Source organism: Elephantulus edwardii, unplaced genomic scaffold (assembly GCF_000299155.1).
Source record: "Elephantulus edwardii isolate Elephantulus edwardi_28Jun2011 unplaced genomic scaffold, EleEdw1.0 scaffold00134, whole genome shotgun sequence".
Lineage (NCBI taxonomy): Eukaryota > Metazoa > Chordata > Mammalia > Macroscelidea > Macroscelididae > Elephantulus > Elephantulus edwardii.
In genome coordinates, this window is record NW_006399884.1 from 8,680,409 (window position 1) to 8,699,486 (window position 19,078).

At 47.6% G+C, this 19,078-nt stretch overlaps 1 protein-coding gene across 1 annotated transcript; it reads left to right on the forward strand.

Annotated features, from left to right (window-relative positions):
• Positions 1-1,960: 1,960 nt before the first annotated feature.
• On the forward strand, positions 1,961-17,962 carry URAD (ureidoimidazoline (2-oxo-4-hydroxy-4-carboxy-5-) decarboxylase). Its single transcript, XM_006894073.1, has 2 exons — positions 1,961-2,135; positions 17,619-17,962. Exons 1-2 carry the CDS (start codon positions 1,961-1,963, stop codon positions 17,960-17,962), a joined length of 519 nt encoding a protein of 172 aa, XP_006894135.1.
• Positions 17,963-19,078: the final 1,116 nt, after the last annotated feature.

A 19,078-nucleotide genomic window follows, 5' to 3' on the forward strand; every position in this document is an offset into this window, starting at 1 on the left:
TTGTTCCTAGCTTTTCTGTAATGAATTTCATAGTCCTTGGTTTTAGTCCTAGGTCCATGATCCACCTTGAGTTGGTTTTTGTGTATGGAGTGAGCAGGTTGATGGTTTGAACCCACTCAGCAGCTTCAAAGAAGGAAAGACCTGGTTGGTGATCTGTTCCCATCAAGATTCCAGCCAATTCTGTGCTGTCAGGTGGAGTCCTGTGACTCAGAGTCAACCCAGAGGCAATGGGCTTTGGTTTGGGGTTATTTGTTCTGTTAGTGCCCCCCCCCATTTCTTCATTCACATTGTGTTTCATACAATCATTCCTATATATTGCGTTTTATACAGTTAATCACCATTGATCTATGCTCGCAATTACTTCATCTCTCAGGTTTCCACTGGTTCTTTCTTAATTCCTTCACCCCCTCTCTATGCCAACCAAACTCACCACCAAAATCACTAGGAAATGTGATTTCTCCCCTCCCCACACTCTACCCCTGGCCTTTCTCCTTCCCCCTTTGAACTTATATCTTACTAGTTGTCTTTCTGTTTTAGTTGTATGTAGTTTTTCTCCTTTTCACTCAGCTTAATGATCTCTAGATTCTCCCAAATTATTGCTCCTTAGTGCTGCGTAGCATTCCGTTATGTGAATGTACCATAACTTCTCAATCTATCCGTATGTTGATGGGCATTTGGGCTGTTTCCATTTTCTTGCTATTGTGAATAATGCTGCTATGAACATAGATGTACAATGGGCTTTGTTTTAAAATCAGACCAAATAGCACAAAATATTGAGACAGTGTTAAACACTCTGCTGTTAACCAAAAAGTTATCAGATCAAACTCACCTACTAACACCCAGAGATCTGCCTGTCCACTTCCATAAAGGAAATATTACTGCCTAGAAAACTCTAGATAATCTCCTTCCATCCAATATATTGCCTCTGAAAACCCACTGAAGGGTCAGTTCTAGGTTGGTTCTGACTCAATGGTACATAATAACAAGAAGAAAATTATAGACAGCAGTTCCATTCTGATCTACCAGGCAGCTGCCATTTGGTTCCACGCGAGAACGTCATGGACATTCTCCTGTGAGATTTACAGCCTCCAAACCCTCATTGCTATGAGATGATGGCAATGAGTTGTGTAACAGGAACTATTTTAAGAACTTGTGTGTGTTAATACGCTTACCTGGGTGGAACAAACGGTTAATGCACTTGACTGTTAACAGCAAGGTCGTAGGTTTGAGTCCACCCAGAGGTGCATTCAAAGAAAGGCTTGACAATCTACTTCGGGAAAATCTAAACCCAAACCAAATCAATGTTGTTGAGCCAGGTCCCACTCGTGGCGGCCTTCCATCGAGCTTCCGAGGGGAAGAGACTACCCTTCTTTCTCCCGTGGATTCGCGAGTGGACGCGAACTGCTGACCTTTGGTGAAGGGTCTACTCTTTACATAAAGGAGCCACGTGGCTCCTGAAAAACCTGAGTCCTTGAAAACTCGTCAGCGCGCCGCTCTGCTCCGACCACATGAGGGCGCCATACACCGCGTTCCAATGGCCACTGGTCGGTCCGCCGCCGCTGCGATAACCAAGCGCTGGGACATCAAGTGCCAAGTGGTTTGACCTGCGTGACCTTCCTCTGGGACATCAAGGACAACTCTCTGGGGGAAACAGGGAAACAATGACTTAAAAATGAGAATGGGGAGGGGGCGGATGAGAATGGCTCCCAAAACATCTGTGGCTCCAAAGCTGAGTCAATAATTCTCTGAAACTGGTTTTTGTTAAGTTGGCACCTGACCCCAGACTGTCCGCCCATGTTTGTTCATTACACAAGCCCAGTGGCTGAAGGCCGTGAGGTCGGCACTGCACACAGACAGACCCTCCTGTCCAGCACACAAACCCACACGAACAGCCAGTCGGTCCCCTCACCCTGTCCAAAGGGGAGCTAGCCACCCCCCTGCCTCCAGCTGACCAAGGACGATGGATATGGATCAGGTCAACTCCATGGACTTTGTGGACTTCGTGGACATGTTTGGGAATGTCATTGAGAGGTGTCCTCTGATAGCAGCTGCTGTGTGGTCTCAGCGTCCATTCCATGACCTGGAGGACTTGGAGAAGCATTTCTGTGCCTTTATCGATGCACTTCCACAGGCAGGTAAGGTTTCGTTGGGTTCAAGATGATCAAAATGGTTTGACCTTCCGGCTCAGCTTTCAGGCAAAACTACATAGGCCTCTAAGGTGATCAATAACATCAGGGAGGCGCTCACGCCTTAAAATAATCAGCCACATGAGACCAAAAGGTAACATTTGCCCAGGAATGAAGCTCAGAAGGCAGGAAGGGGTAGGATAGAAGGATTAGTGGAAATGGGACTCAAAAGGTACAAGGGAAGAGTGCTGTCACAGTGAACGGATTATAACCAGTGTGAACTAAGTGTGTATGAATGGTTGAATGGAAGACTCATTTGCCCTCTACACTTTCACCCAAATCAGAAAGACTACAAAATTTGATTTGTTAGTTCAGTCTGATTGCTTACCACCGGACTCCATGGGATTTCCAAGGTGGTAAATCCTTACAAGAGGAGACTGCCCGTCTCCCTCTAACTGGCCCCCCTTCAGTCCAAGCTATTGATGGACCTCTTGGTAAGCAGCACAGTGTAGAATGCACTGCCAGTGCTCTTTTGATGGACAGGAAAACCAACCTGCAAAACCTTTGGAAGTCAGGCACTTGGCAGGGAAGGGAAAAATTCAAATATTTTCCACTGTCAGAGGCAGAAAACTCAAAGGACTTAGAAAAGCAAGGAAAGTTGGACAGTGACTAAGGATGGCAGAAGAAGAATCTGTATCTTTGAGTTGTGGTGTTGAGGAGAGAACTATCCCACGCGTTGTCTCGGAGGAAAGGCAGCCAGGGAAAGCCTTAGAGGCGAGGGTGGTGGGGCTTCATCTCACGTACTTTGGGCATGTTGTCAGGAGGGAATAATCTTTGGAAAAAGCCATCATGCTGGGAAAGGTCAGTGATGAGAGGAAGAGCCTCAACCAGATGGATTGACCCATGACTGTGCGTGAGCGTGGCAGGGATCATGATGACGATGGTGCCAGGCAGGCCGAGGTCCAGGCCTGTAGGGTCGCTGTGGGTCATTGTGACTCAATGGCACCTAACAACAACACTGCCCCAACGTTCTGGCTCTCCCAGGTTTTGATTATTTCGTTATCTATGTTGTGATAAGGAGTCTGGTGGTGGGGTAGCTAAAATGGCTGCTAACTGAAAAGTCAGCAGTTCAAACCCGTGTGCTGCTAGAAGGGAAGAAAAAAAGAGGCTGAGCTAGAGATTACAGTTCTGGAATCCCCCTGGGGCGGTCTGCCCTGTCAGGCAGGGTCCCTGTGGGACTGAATCAGCATGAAGACAGTGAGGGGCTGTGAGCCTTGGTGAGTTTTTCCAAGCTCTGTGACAGTCAAGCTCTTGTATGGGGTGAGATCAAACTGGAACGAACTGAAGCATGAGGGCGGAAGTGAGGACGGGGGTAAGGGGGGCTGTTACGTACGACAGCTTCCAAGTCACCTGACAGTGGTGGGGTGAGGCGGGAGTGCTTCTCAGATTAGGCACTAATGACTTCACTCACTACCACTCAGAGTCCAGAAGCCCACCTCTCTCGGCCCCCCAGTGGAATGCCCTATTTGAGGGGTTCTGGCCACATAATGTGTAATATGTTTGACCACAAGCCAAAAGGTTGGTGGTTTGAATCCACCAAGTGCTCCTCAGGAGAAAGATGTCCAATAACAGCCTCCGAAACCCAATAAGGGTGAGGGGTTCTCCATGAGCTGCAGTCACACCCGTGGGGCTGGGCTTGGGGTATTTTGTGCACTAGGGACTGGAGGGCAGTGGGTCTGGTTTTTTTGATATGAAGGGAGGAGACGGCCAGTATCTCTCTATCTGTGGAGCCCAGGGGACATGGCTGCTGAGCCTTTGGAGTCAGCTGGTCTGCACTGGGCTGTGTAGGCAGCTGCCTGGGGGGTGAGGGGAGAGATGAGAGTCTAAAGGTCACCTTCGGAGAAAGGGGACAGGTGAGATGACCTGGTGGGTGGATGGAGACAACCAGGCTTCCCCGGGTGTGAGTTTAGGGAGACACACCCAAGTGGCTCTGGATGACACACACTACATCACCTCGAAAGGCCAAGTCAGGCGGCCTCATCGCAGTCCTTGATAAGGCAACTCCTTATCAAGTGGGGACAGGCCTGCAGTGTCAGAGGTAGAGGGTGACGGTGATGGTGACGGTGATGGTGACGGTGATGGTGACGGTGATGGTGAGGCTCCCCTTATGTTGCACTTCTAACCAAAAGATTAAAAGTTCAAATCCCCCCACCAGCCACTCCTCAAGAGAGATAGGCAATCTCCTCCCATTAAGCCAGGCACAGGCACACTCTGTGTCCTGAATGCCATTGGAATCAACCTGACAGCACACAACAGCACCCCCTTTATATCTTGAGATCAGTAAGAAAAGATGTTTTCTTTGTGCCTGTTGGTGCAGTGGTTAAGCTGTCAGCAGATTACTGCAAGGTTGGTGGTTCAAACTGAGAGGGATGAGGCGGTGACTTCCGCAGAGATGACAGGCCTGGAAATGCTCTGAGGCAGTTTCACCCTGTCCTGCAGGGTCACCGTGTTAGAATCTACTGCCCAACAACGGGTTTTGTTTTGCTCTCTGAGATTCCCAGAGTGGTGCAAATAGTTAATGTGCTTAGCTGTTGGCCAAAAGATTGGAAGTTCAAAGGCCACAAAAAAAGCCTGGTGATCTGCTTTCAAAACCAGCCGCACCCTGAACTTACAAGGGCCTGGTGATCCAGTCAACTCCCAAGCTGCTGGCCGGTAGTTCTGTTCCATGACAGAACCAGCCAACCAAATATGGATGCCGGAAAAATCTCTCCAAGAAGGAAATCTTTTTTATTTCTTTTAAGCACATCTGCAAAGAGTCGAGAAATACAACTGATTTCTATCATTCACATTGTGTTTCATATGACCTTTCCATTGTGTGTTATAAAATTAATCACCATTGATCTGTGCCCATTATTGCTCTTTTTATATGATATCAAACAGACACAAACCCTGGGTAAATGCTGGCACATTTTGCAGGGTCTCGCCAGAGCTGAAGGAGACCTGGTGGCATAGTGGTAAAGTGCCGAGCTGTACCCAGGAGGCCACCTGTTCAAATCTACCAGCTCTCCATCTGGGAGAATGGTAGACAGGGTAGTCTGCTCTGTAAAGATGACAGCCTTCAAAACACTATGGGCAGTTCAACTCCATTCTACCAGGTTGCTACGGAGTTTGTTGTGGGGGGTTTTAGTTCGTTTTATCTAAATTTTTAAATTTTATATTGGTTTGCATACGAAATTCATATACATTGTGTTTCCTTCACATACAGTTTGTTTCACACATTTCCTTCATTCACATTGTGTTTTATATGGCCGTTCCAATACATTGTGTTATAAAATTATCATTGATCTATGCCCATTATTACCCTTTTTTTTCAGGTCCCCACTGGATCTTTCCTAATTCTTTCACCTCCTCTCTCTGTTCATCAAACTCTAAGACCTCATGATTTACACACACACACACACACACACACACACACACACACCTTCAGCACCCCACCTCCTCCCCTTCCCCCTGTGCACTTTTGTACACATCTTATTAGTAATTCTTCTATTTTTACAATAATGGTCTTACGCAGTATGAATCCTTATAAGACTGAGTTAGTTCACTTAGCATAATGCTCTTTAGCCTCTCCCATGAGAAACTATGGTACATTCACACAATGGAATACTATGCAACAGTCAGGGACAACGATTTCATAAAATACATAACTCAGTCTTACCCCAACCCTGATGTCAGATCCATTCTACAACAGTGGCACCATACAATATTTGTCCCTTTGTGACTAAGATATTTCACTCAGCGTAATGTCCTCCAGGGTCACCGATTTTGAATAATATTGCATGAGTTCTTTGTTTTTCAATGTGGCATAGTATTCCATTGTGTGAATATACCGCAGCTTCTCTCTATCCATTCGTTTGTTGATGGGCACTTAGGTTGCTTCCAACTCTGAAACAGATGAGGGCAAGAACAGATTAGAGGTGATATATGATTGAGTATTGTGGTTAGCACTGGAGTCCAGAATTAAGGTTGCATATAGAAGTGTACGCGGTGCGAGGGCGCGGGGGAGGGGAGGGGAAGGGATGGGGGAATTATATACCAATGAAGGAATTTTTTTTTTCTTTTTCTTTTCAAAGAGAGGAGCGAACTGGTGGGGAGGGGTGAGCAGGGAGAAAAGTACAGCAATGAATGAATGGAAATCCAAAATCTCTATAAATGTTTATTAAAATTAAAAATAAAAACTATAAAAAATACTTGATATATGGCTTTGTTGAGCGCGGCAGCCCCTCTGCAGTTCAGGTAAGAGGAGGCAGGGGGAGCTGGCGCGCAAGACCTTTAACCGAGAGCTCTCAGGAACAGCCCAGCCGCACGCAGGAGCAAGGATCAATGAGCTGCATCCTGCCTGCAGACGAAAGCCTACCAAGCAAGAGGTCAGCCAAGCCCATGTTCAGACGTTTGCCGGAAGGACAGAGCAGCCAAAACGAAAGGCCTCTAGACCGGGGGGACGTGATTTTTAAGGGATGTGCATGACCTTTCCAGAGACCCGACCCTAAAAGGAAAAAAGAAAAAGAAGGAACAATGCCAGGATCTCTGTCAAACCCCGGGATGGTGGGCTGGAGAGGACGTTGAGATAATGCCAGCGAGCACGGAGAATTTAGGTCTGCTATTCATTTGTTTCTCCAATTATTCAACAAGTATTTATTTCCTATTCACTCTGTTTCAAGAATTTAGGTAATAAAAGAAAGCATCTCTCTGATTTCCAGCTTCTTTCCCATCAGGGAAGTTGCCCAACTTGTCTGACCAGCCTTTCTGTTGGTGGGGCTGTGACTCACTGTCACCTTATGCACAGCACCGAAGGCCTGCCTGGCCCCGCATTCGCATCATCCGCACAAGCTGAGGCCAATTCCTGTCACTGTCTTAACTGCAGTGGGATTGGGACACAACCGGGAATCTCTGTCTAGTCCCTCCCTCCTTCCCTGCAGTCCCTTCACGGACTCTCTCTGTTGGGATTCATGTCAGTATCCGTGATGTCCGAGAGGTTATCCGGACTGCCCCCTGGTTAAGTAGGTTAAGTGTTGGTCTGAAAACTGAAAGGTCAGCAGTTCAAATCTGTCAGTGTCTCCGAGGGAGAGAGACGAAGGTCTTCTCCCATTAAGATCAGGAACATAATGGAGGGTCATGCAAGTGAGCATTGACTTGATGGCAGTGGTTTGGTTTTAGTAACCCTTGTGGGAGAAGATCACCAGGCCTTTCTACCACAGAACCACTGGGTTGGTTCTAACAGCCTATCTTTTGGTTAATGACCAAGCGCTTGGGCCTCTGGGCCCCCAGCACTCTTAACTGAGATAGAAGGATGTAGAAAAGATTTGTTGAATGAGTGCATGTCCTGTCTCCTAAGATGATCTTGAAAGATCTAGATTTGTTCTGACTTTAGGATCAGTGGATCAGTTGGTAGGGGTCAGAGGGGAAAATGACCTCAGGAGTTTGGTTCAGAGGGGCACTGCTTGCTTCTGCACTAGACGCAGCTCTCTGATGGGTGTCCCTGCAGGTGGCCCCTGACTCTCCACACTGCTGGAACCTGCACGTCCTCGGAAGTACAAGTACAGACTTATTACTGGTGACTCCTCAGATCCAATCACCACAGTGGATCTTACAGAGGACACTGGTCAAAGCAATAATACTAATTACAGGATTAAAATGCATTGCACTCTGATCTGACCACTACCGTGTTTGAGGGAATTTTCTTTTTTTTTTTTCTTTTTTTTTTTAGTTTTTTTAAAAAATTTTATTATTTGTGCATGTACCATCAAATCATCAAATCAGATCTGACTGGTACAGGAGGAGATTGTCCCTCCTTTCCCGGCATAGTATCTGGTGGATTTGAACCGTGCTCCTCTGGGATTGCAGTGCAGCTTCTTGCCACTAGACCACCAGAGCTCCCCTTGAGGGACTTTTCTAAATGCTCTTCACGTGCTAAGTCTTTGAAACCTAATCCACTGCTGTTGATTTTGACTCATGTCAACCCATCAACTAAAGGATGAGAAGCAAGCAGCCAGAAACATAAAGAAGTAGAATGAACTTGACAATGGGAGGCTTAGAAGATGGTTGGAGAATTGTGCAGAGTGGAGGGAAATAAGGAAAGAGAAAGGTAAGTTGTTGTTTATGAGGTTCCTAGGATTCACCATCAACAGTCAACATCATCTAACAACAATAACAACATACTTATGATGAAGGAAATATATATAACATATAATATCTTGTTGGTTTTGTTGTTGATTGCCATCAAGTCAAGCGTGACTCATAGTGACTCTATTAACAAAAGACCTAATTCCTTTCCATAACTATCATCATTTCTTTAATAATATATATGTGTCAAATGAGATAATGACTAGTCATGGTGGATACTATTTGGTGGAGCTCCCCGATTAAAACAAGCTTGGAAGCCGGAGTGCCATCCACTTCCGAAATAGCTTGCCTCCAGAAACCCTATGAATTTGGAGAAATAATGAAAGTTACACAAGTGTTCAGGTCTTTCATTCATAGGGTCGCTATGAGTCGTCTACGACTCGACGGCACTTAACAACAACAAGAAGAGAGCTTTAATGGCCTAGTGTATAGATAGTTACGATACCTAGTCCAAGGTGAGTGATTTTAATCTGAGGCCCTCAGGCCTGGTTTTAATGGGTTTTGGTCAAACATTTTTCTAAGTGGTATAGCACTGGTCTGTCCATTTGCTGTACAGAGGTAACTCGTGGTTGCTGTGATGCTAAACACTGTGACACTGATGTGTCAAGTGCATTAATGGTTACCCATGGTGTTTGGTGGAGTTCCCTGGTTAAAACAAGCTTGTAAGTAGGAGAGGCATCCGCTTCCGAAATAACTTGCCTCTGGAAACTATGAACGTGGAGAAACGATGAAAGTTATACAGGTGTTCATGTCTTTTGTTCATAGGGTTGCTATGGGTCGACGACACTTAACAACAACATATGTGTGTGTGTGTGTGTGTGTGTGTGTGTGTGTGTATTAGAGTTCTTTCCTCAGAAGAGTAGCCCTTATAGCACAGTAGTTAACACATTTGTTTGATAGCCAAAAGGTTGCCAAGCCTCCCGCAGAGCGGCTGGTGGATTTGAATCACATGCCTTTGAGACTGCAGCTCAGCTTCTTGCTACTACGCCACCATATCCCTTGCACAATACAAACTAGATAGCATGGATTCTTATAATCTTAACACTAGAAGGCGCTCCAGGAAGATGTTAAAAAACCAGAGCTCTGCCTACCCAATGGCTTGTTTTTTGTTTTGGGAAACAGTCCATCTTCAAGGAAAACTGAAGAGCCAGTTTCTGTAAACAAGCTGGTTGGCAATACATTTAAGCTGCGGTATGATGAAGATCAGTGGCCAGTAGGTGGCAGGCCAGGATTAGTTTTGATTTTCATTTGTCCAGAAATTCAATCTTAATTCAAGAAACACCATGAAATGAGAGGCATTATTGCTGGGGTCAGATGGCCCTTGGCTGAAAGTAGAGAATAATGGAAAGACATTTACTTGTATTTTATTGACTATGCAAAGGTATTTTCTTGTGGATAATAAAAAATTATAGCTTACATTGAGAAGAATGGGAGTCCCAGAACACTTAATTGTGCTCTTTTAAAACCTATACATAGAAGGTACTGTGCAAACAGGACAAGGGAACACTGCATGGTTTAAAACAGGAATGATGTCATCAGGGCTTGATTCTTTCTCCATACCTATCAATCTGTATGTTCAGCAAATTATTCAAGACACTGAAATCTATGAAAAGACTGCTATCAGAACTCATTGACAATCTTCATTATGCAGATAATACAACCTTGCATACTGAAAGTGAAGATTTAAGGTGATTATTTATATATCTATAATGTCTCAGCATCCAGAAAACAGAAATTCTCACCACTGGACCAATAGGTAACATCGTGATAGGTGGAGAAAAGGTTGAAATTGCCAACAATTTCAGTTCACTTGGATCCACAAGCAACACCCCTGTTAGTCGCAGTCAAGGAATCAAGACTCCAGCACTGGAAAAATTTGCTGTCAAGGACCTCTTGAAAGTGTTAAAGAGCACCAATATCCATTTAAAGACCACGGTGCTAGCCAAGCCACGGTATTTTCAGTTGTTTCCTCTACATCTGGAAGTTGGACAATTAATAAGAAGACCAAAGACGAATTGATGCCTTTGAAAGTTAGCGGTGACCAAGAGTTCTGAATGTCCATGTTCTTCCAAAAGAACAAGCAGATCTGTCCTCGAGGAAGAGCAAATAGGGGGATGGTTACACTTAAATCTCACACACTTCGGGCACGTTGTCAGAAAGCGCTAGTCTGTGGAGAAAGACATCATGCTAGGAGAGGCAAAGGGCCAGAAAGAAAGCAGAGGGCCCTCTAGAAAATAAACTGACACAGTGAGACCGTCAGTGGGCTCCAACGTGTCAGAGATCATGAGGATGGTGCTGGGTAGGCCAAACTTCAGACTGTTGCTCACAGCATCCTATGAGTTGTAGTCAACTGGTGGCACATAAAACAGCAACAGATACAATAAGTGTTTGCTTAGACATTGGAATTCATTTTGTCAGTTTTCATTGGTGTTATTAAAACATTCATCCATCCACTCTTCACTATTTTCCAATGTCAAGTTCACAATGTCACAATGTCAAGTTCATTCTAGTTCCCTAGGTCTCTAATTGTTTGCTTCTCACTCTTCAGTTCTGGACTTAAATGGCTTAGGGTGAGGAGCGGCACTGCTAACCCGAAGGCATGTAGGTTCAAATATGCCAGCTGCACCACAGGAGAAAGATGGGCAGTCTTCTCCCGTGTAATTTACTGCCTCTGAAAACCACCTGAGGGGCCAGCTAGCTATCACTTCTGACTCGATGGTACGTACATAACAACAGAAAGCAAAACAAGCCAAAACTATTGCCACTTGATCCATTCCAAGAGCCCCACAGATGAGAGTAGAAGTGCTCATGGGGTTTCCAAGGCTGCAAAGTTTGACAGAAGCAGGCTGCCTCGTCTTTCTTTCAAGGGGCAGCTGATGGTTTCATTGTATAATTATTTATTTCCTTCATCATAAGTATGTTGTTGCTGTTGTTGTTAGATGATGTTGACTTAACTGTGCCTCACAGAAACCCTGTGAACAACGGATAAATGTCATTTGAGATCAGAACTGAAGGATGAGAAGCAAGCAGCCAGAAAAGTAAGGAAGTAGTATGGACTTGACGCTGGGAGGCTTAGAAGATAGTTGGAGAATGGTGCAGAGTGGAGGGATTTAAGGACAGAGGAAGGCAAAGGTAAAGGTTCTCAGATGTGGCAAGAAATTTTTACTGACTCCGTTTGCAATGAGAGTCCACCCCCCAAGATGACCATGTATAGCAGACAGAGATATCAAATGGAGGGACTAGTCTAGTAACAGTGAAACGGACACACCACAGTTGCTTGGAGCAGGGTTGTAGCTGCAGAGAAGGAGAGATGTTGTTGGAGTCTCGGAACATGTTGCCAAGTTACAGCCAACATGCGTTGTTGATATACTTGGCGGGGTGGGGGGGGGGCGGGTGGAAGTGGGACCAGAAGCAAAGAAGAACCAAGGATATTAATTATTCCTTTGGCTTGATTGATCAAGCTAAAACAGGTAGGGTGCTCTTTTCTGAAGAAGACAGGACAGAGAACAGGGGACAGAGGATAGGAGCATGCTGATTTGAAGTCACCCTTAGTCATCCCAATGAAAATGTTGGCTATTGTGTGATTACAGCTGAGGAACATTGGTGGGAGCAGTAAGCCACACTAGATTTGGTATCATCAAAGAACTGAGGCTATTCAAATCCATGTTGCTGTGATGGAAAACCCAAGGCTATGGTCATCAGTCCCCCATAGCTCTGGAACTGAACCCATTCCTGTGGGACAACTTGAATTTAACAATAAACCAGTCAACGAAGTGAGCCCTATCCATTTGTCTCCCATGTTTTGGACATATTGTCAGAAGGAGCCAGTCCCTGGTAAAGTCCACCATGCTTGCAAAGGTAGACGATCAGAGAAAGACAGAAAGATCCTCATTGGGATGGATTAACACAGTCACTGTTACCCTGGTGCAGGAACAGGCAAGGTTTAGATCCGATGGACACAGGGTTACTAGGACTTGAAGTCCACTCAAGAGCACGTCATCTAACAATAACACCATGGAGGCCCTCAGCCCTTAGAACACTCCCCCACGCAGGATCGGAAGGGCAGCGTCTACCCGAGGATAAAGCTCAGAGGCAAGGGAGGAACAAGGTGTGGGGATGAGTGGAAATAAGAGCCACAGGGAAAGTGAAAAGAGTGATGCTGCACGAGGATTATGATCAGTGTCATAAACAATCCATGCAGGAATGGTCAAATGGAATGACAATCTGCTCTATAAGCTTTCACGCAAATCATAATAAAAATGAAACCAAAGAAAACCCACAGGACTAGATGAGAACACTTGGGGCATCTGTGCAAATAGAGGAGGGAAGTAGAGGTGTTGTTTCCTGGAAGGCTTTGAAGTGTAGGGTCTGACAGCAGAGGAAGAACCAGTGCTGAATCTGGGCAGTGATGTCTCCTTCTTAATCTTTTAAGGAGAGAAAGTCAGTCAAGTGACATGTTCCTGGGAGCTTGGAAACATCTGTGATCTTGACAAGAGCAGACTGTTGTATTTTTACACCAATGACATCTGTGTTAGACAGGTTTTGGCAAACTGTATCATCTTCTGATGCTTTCCTTTCCTGTGCTCGCCATGCTTGTTATATGTGTGTGCTTTATTCACATGAGCATGCTGTATGAAAGACAAAACAAAACAAGTAGTGGGCTTGAGAGCTTAGTAGAGGGAACTGGAAATAGTGTGTGCAACTCTTCTGGGGAATTTTGCTGTGTTTGCGTAAAAAAGAAGGGCTGGTGTTTAGAACACAAATGAGTGGCTGGTCTTCAATAGACGGGCCCTCGTACCAGGAGAGACAGCAAGTGCTACAGAGGCTGGGTGGCTGGTGCCCTGCGGGAGCTCTGAGGCTCTTACCTGCTCTTCAGTGATCACAGCTGCCTTGTTAAAATCATGAGTGCCTGCTCTGTGCCAGGGCCTCCTCTAGGTGCAGACTTTCCTGTGGTCCCTACCATATTGCATGTTTGTCTCTAGACAGAACATAGGACATGGCATGCCAGTGGCACGGAAGTCCAGGATTCTGAGAGGAACTCAGAAGCATAGGTAGCGCTAAGGCAGCCTTATGAACCGTGGATCACACCTGTCCCAGCTGGAACCTGGCATTCTGGGTGAGGGGGCAGGTAGACAGGGCAGGCAGGTGGGAATGAGCCTAATGCAGTTTCTTGTCCCTCAAGCTGGGCCATGGAGGGAAGGACATTATAGAGGCAGTAAGTAAGTGCTGGAGGTGGGAGAGATGACCTCAAGGACCCAGTGATTTGGGGCAATGAACATGGAGTCTTTGGGCCAAGCGGGGTCAGGTTCTAGTTCTTCCAAACTACCATCCACTAAGGAGCCCTGGTTACACAGCGATTAAGTACTCTGCTGCTTAAGGTTCCAGCTACATGATGGAAGAAGAGAGCTGGTGATCTTTCTGCTTCCATAAAGGCTGCATAAAGCCTAGAAACCCTGCAGGGAGTGCTAGTCTGTCATCTAGGGTTGCCATTCCACCACCCAGGGAGCTCTGGTGGCCTAGTGGGGAGGAGCTGCACTGTGAACCCAAGGGCAAACAGTTCAAATCCACCAGCTACTCCGAGGAAGAAAGATGGGCACTCCTCCCATGTGATTTACAGCTTCTGAAAACCTGCTGGAGGCTCAGTTCTGAGTCAGTTCCAAATCAACAGCACATAACAATACCTCCCATCACACACAGCAGCACCTCTGACAACATGTGCTTTAGGGCGCAGAGGGCTGTCTTGTGTTTGTAGTTTCCATTCTTATTCTTTTTTATTTTTTTTTCTTATTCTTTTTTAGACTCTTCTTCTTTACTCTGCTCATCTCTTCCCCTTCCCAACCCCCTTCCCACAGAGTGTGAGAGGCATGCTGAGTCCTGGCCAAATATTAACCAAGGGAGGGGATGGTGTTCCCAAGATGAGAGATAAACCCGAGGGGAGTGAGGAGTGAGGTGCAAGGCAAGAGGACAGGGGACAGGCCTGGCATGTGTGCGACCTGTCCCCTGACGCTGCCAAGCTATGGACCCGAACTGACTCCATCTCTGGGAGGTAGGTCCATGTTGAGAGGCTGGTAGGAAGCAGTAAGGGGACAGACTGGCCATGAGCCTGGACCTGCCACCAGTAATTCAACAATCACTCCTTTTCTCTTTTAGGCTGGTAAGGAAAAAAGGGGGTGCTAAGCCCAGGGGGAATCTTAGCAGACACTGTATTTTGGGGTCCTCTGGCTGGGCAGGGTGATCACAGGATAAAGAAGGTGGTTCTGCTTGACCTGGGCCCACTCTGCAACTACATGGGGGTAAGGGCGGGGGCTCAACACACCCTCCTCCAGCCTGGGCTGTTGAGGGTCCCCAGGGCTGGGTGGGCTGCAGATTGGACTCAGGTCCGGATGATAAAAATATTCTAGAGATAGGGTTATTGGTGACAGGAGTTTCACGGTATAAAGTCCCCTGAGCATTAAACAGAAAGTTTTGATGACTTGGAACTAGGTTCCAGACACAGTCAGCTTCTGGCTAAGTGACCTTGGGTGGGTCAGCTAAACTTTGCTGAGCCTCCATGAATCCTCCCTTAAAAGGAGATCTTGTCTACATTCTCCTTACTTCCGAGGACAATTGGTTGAAGAGTTAGAGGAAGCCACTCCATCCATTCTTTAATTGACTGTTATTGTTATTTTGTTGTTATGGTTGTTAAGCGCAATTGCTTTGAGTACAACTCTTAGTAACCCTGTGAACAGCTCTAAACCCTGTCCTATCCTGTACTTTAATTGGATAGACACTGCTAAGTGGGATTAAGGAAAGATAATACCTGAATTAAGGTCCCTGGGGGGTGAAAATGTGTGTGGAGCTAGCACTAGAGGCTGGTGGTTCCAGTGCATCTGACAGAGTTGTGGAAAAGACCTGCTGATCTGCTTCTTTAAAGATTGTTGTTGTTGTCAGATATGTTGTTGTTGATGAAGATTGCCTTGAGTCGAGCACGACTCATAGCAATCCTATGAACAATGTTAGGTATACATTTATATCTAGTGAGTCAATTACTACTCATAGCAACTGCATGAACAAGAAATTGGAACCTTGTACCATGCTCATGACCTCCACCAAGCGTGAGCCTATTGCTGCAGTTACTGTGTCAATCGATCTCATTGAGGGTCCTCCTCTCTTTTACTGACCCTCCACTTTTCTCAGCATGAGGTCTTTTCCCAGGGACTGACCCCTCCTAACAAGCCAAATGTGTGTGAGATAAAGTCTCATCATCCTGGCCTGTAAAGAGCACCTTGGCTGGACTTCCTCCAAGACAGGTGTGTTTGTTCTTTTGGCAGTGCATCGGTTATTCATTACTCTTCACCACACTGCCATTCAAAGCATCAGTTCTTCTTTGGTCTCTTTATTCATTGCCCAGCTTTCAGATGCATAGGAAACAGTTGAAAACACCATGGTTTGGATCAGGTGCACCTTAGTCTTTGTAGCATAGTGCTAAAGGTCATTCATGGGCTTGGGTGTTAGTGGACCTGAGTTTGTGTTCCAGCTCTCACAGATGAACCTCATACTGGATAGCTTCTCCAAGTTACCTGTAAATACTACATCCAAGAAAATCCACGGGGCCATTCAACCCTGTAAGCACACAGGGTCACCATGACTCAGAATCTACAGTCATGAATGAATGAATGAATGAATAAATAAATACATAAATAAATAATATCCTATATATTTTATATGTCTATATGTCTGTCTGTCTATCTATCTATCTATCTATCTATCTATCTATCTATCTATCTATCATAAGGGAGCTCTGGTGGCCTAGTGGTAAGAGGCTCTGCTGCAATCCCAAAGGCACAAGGTTGGAATCCACACCAGCTACTCCACAAGAATTGTTGCTAAGTACTGTGGAGCTGGAACTGGCCCATAGCTGACACTCCAGCAGGTTTTCAGAGGCAGTAAACCACACAGAAGAAGACTGACCATCCATTTTCCACAGAGCAGCTGGTGGATTTAAACCAAGAGCCTTTGAGGTTGCAGCGCAGCTTCTTACCAGTAGGTCACCAGAGCTGGATGGACAATCTCCTCCTGCAGGTTCCAGCTCTAGGGTACACAACAGCTACAACTGGTGGCCTAGTGGGTAAGGGGTTACTCTGGCAACCCAAAGGCTGGATGCTCTGAGAAAGAAGGATGGGCACTTTCCTCCTTTGGAGTCAGAGGGGTTTTGCTGTTGTTGTTGTTGAGAGTCTGAAAAGCCAGGTTCTTTGAATAACAGTTTGGCTGGAGATGCGCCCCCAGGCCATTCACTGGGGTTTACTGGCCAGGACTAACAACAGTAACTGATCTGTAATCATTTATTTACTAGGCATTAAGCACCGTGTTGCAGGTAAGTTAATTGTCTCTAATCTCAACTACTCAGCGAGCTAGGTGTCATTTATGTCCATTTTATAGATTCTGAGCCCGTGCTTGGTGTCTGAAATCGTGCCAGACGCAAGCTCCCTTCCTCAGCTCCAAACTGGAATTCTCTCTTTTTGCTTAACCTTCCTCCCCCACTCCCACGCCGTAGAGTGTCCAGCTTGAGCCTAGGAAAATGATGAGAAACGTTCTTAAAATAAACCGCGATTCTCTGCCGTCTCTTTGGGACGCACAATGGGAGGGAGGGAAGGTGAGACACCGGCAGGGCTGCTGGTGGGTGGGCGCGACTTTCCTAAAAGAAGGAAAGGCCCTTAAATTCAAGGGGCTGTGGGATCCCGCGGGAAATAGGCTTCGTTTTGGTTTTCTGGATCCAGAACGAGCTCACACATTTGGGTCACAAAGTCGGGGGCGTGTGTTTGCCCAGCTCCAAGGATCTTATTCCTGAAGACCCACCCCGCCCCTGCCCGCTCTCCTTCAGAGCGGAGAGAAACCCCTTCCCTGCTTCTGCAGGAAGTCTTCAGGTCATTGTGTCCGGCCCCTTTCGACATCAAAGCCCCCCTGAGAGCAAAGGACTTTGAAAAGCTACCAACCACTCCAGCTCCTTATCTCGTCCCGGCTCTCTGTCGAGCGAGCCATAAATTCCGGACCTCCGCGGCCCGCCGCTCTCTCCCCTCCGCTCAACTTACCCAAGGTCTCAAAGGACAAACCTGTCACTTCCCACCCCGCCCCCAAGTCCTGGCCGAGGCTGAAGGAGGGTGAGGGAGGCGTGCGAGATCTGGGACTCGTTAGAGGGACCGGTGCCCTGGGCGCCCCCGTACTGTCGGAACTCCTCACTCCCGCAGAGTCCCAGATGCGCACCCCTCGCTCCCAGCTGCGCGCGCGTGGCCGGCGCAGTGACGCCCTCCGTGTCTCTTTGCTTCTCTGCAGGCCAAGAAGGCATCCTTCGCTGTCACCCGGACCTGGCGGGCCGCGAGCTGCAGCGGGGCACGCTCACGGCCGAGTCGCAGCGCGAGCAGAGCGCAGCGGGCCTGCAGAGCCTGAGCGTGGACGAACGGCGCCGGCTGGCTGAGCTCAACGCGCAGTACCGCGCGCGCTTCGGCTTCCCCTTCGTGCTGGCCGCGCGCCTCCGCGACCGGGAGACCGTGGCGCGCGAGCTGGAGCGCCGCCTGCACTGCTCGCCCGAGCAGGAGCTGCGCACCGCCCTGGGTGAGGTGAAGACCATCGGCCGTCTGCGTCTCGCTGACCTGCTCGGCGCGCCAGCCCGGCTATAGCGGGGCCGTCCCCGGGACAGCATGCGGGGCCTGGAGCGCTGCGGCCCTGCGGAAAAGCTGACGCCCGCCCCCTGACTGGGGCTGCACGCACCTGGCAAGCGGACAATGGAAGCTATCCTACGACTCCTGGGTCCCTTTGTCCCTCTGATCACCCACCCCTCCGCACCCTGGGACTCGTGGCCTGTTCAGCGCTGTGCTCCTTTAATTCCACTTAGATCGCGCCAGCGTGTGGCCCGGCCCAGGTCCCCGTGTAAGCGAATGCCCTGCTCTCATTCATCTTCAGCGGGCTCTCCTTCCTCCCTGCTAACCCCGAACTGCAAAGCAAACTGGACAGAAGACAAATCTTTGATCCCCCAGCGGTTTGTCTGTTTGTTTTTCCTTTTCTCACCTCATTTGTGGTCACCCCGGCATTTATGTGTGAGCCAAAGCGGCTTTCTCCCTCGGGGGCGCCCCAGAAAGAGCCGGGGAACCCCAGAGAGGCGAAGCAGCCGAGACTCCCCTCAGCATAGGGCTCGGGTGCGCAGGCACTCAATGAGGCAGGTAGCAGGGTGGTCTGGGGAGTGCGGGGTGAGTGAAGTCCCTGTCAGTCCCGGAGGTCAGCCTGTAAGCGGCAGACTCTCCGTTAGTCGTTGAAAACGACAGTAATCTTCACTAAGAAGGGCAGCTGGGTCAGTGCTGGTGAGGTACGTAAGAGGGAGAAATCGGTGGCTAGGGACACCTTCCTGGACAGAATGAGCTTGGCCACCCCGCTTTTCCAGATCCCGAGTGGCGCAGTGGTTCGGCATTGGACTATTACCTGAAAAGCTCCCACCGGGAGAAAGACGTGGCGGTTTGCTTGTGTAAAGCCTTGGAAACCTTGTGGGGCGGTTATACGCTGTCCTCCAGCGTTACCGTGTCAGAATGAATTCAACGTAGTAGGTTGGAACTTTTGTCCAGCTGGGCAGCTACCACCCAAGAAGAGAGAATGTCTTCTGGGAAACAACTTCATCTTGCCGTGGGCCCTGTGTCGTTCTTTCTTCCATTCTCTCCCTCCCCTTCTCTTCTCTTCTCTTCTCTTCTCTTCTCTTCTCTTCTCTTCTCTTCTCTTCTCTTCTCTTCTCTTCTCTTCTCTTCTCT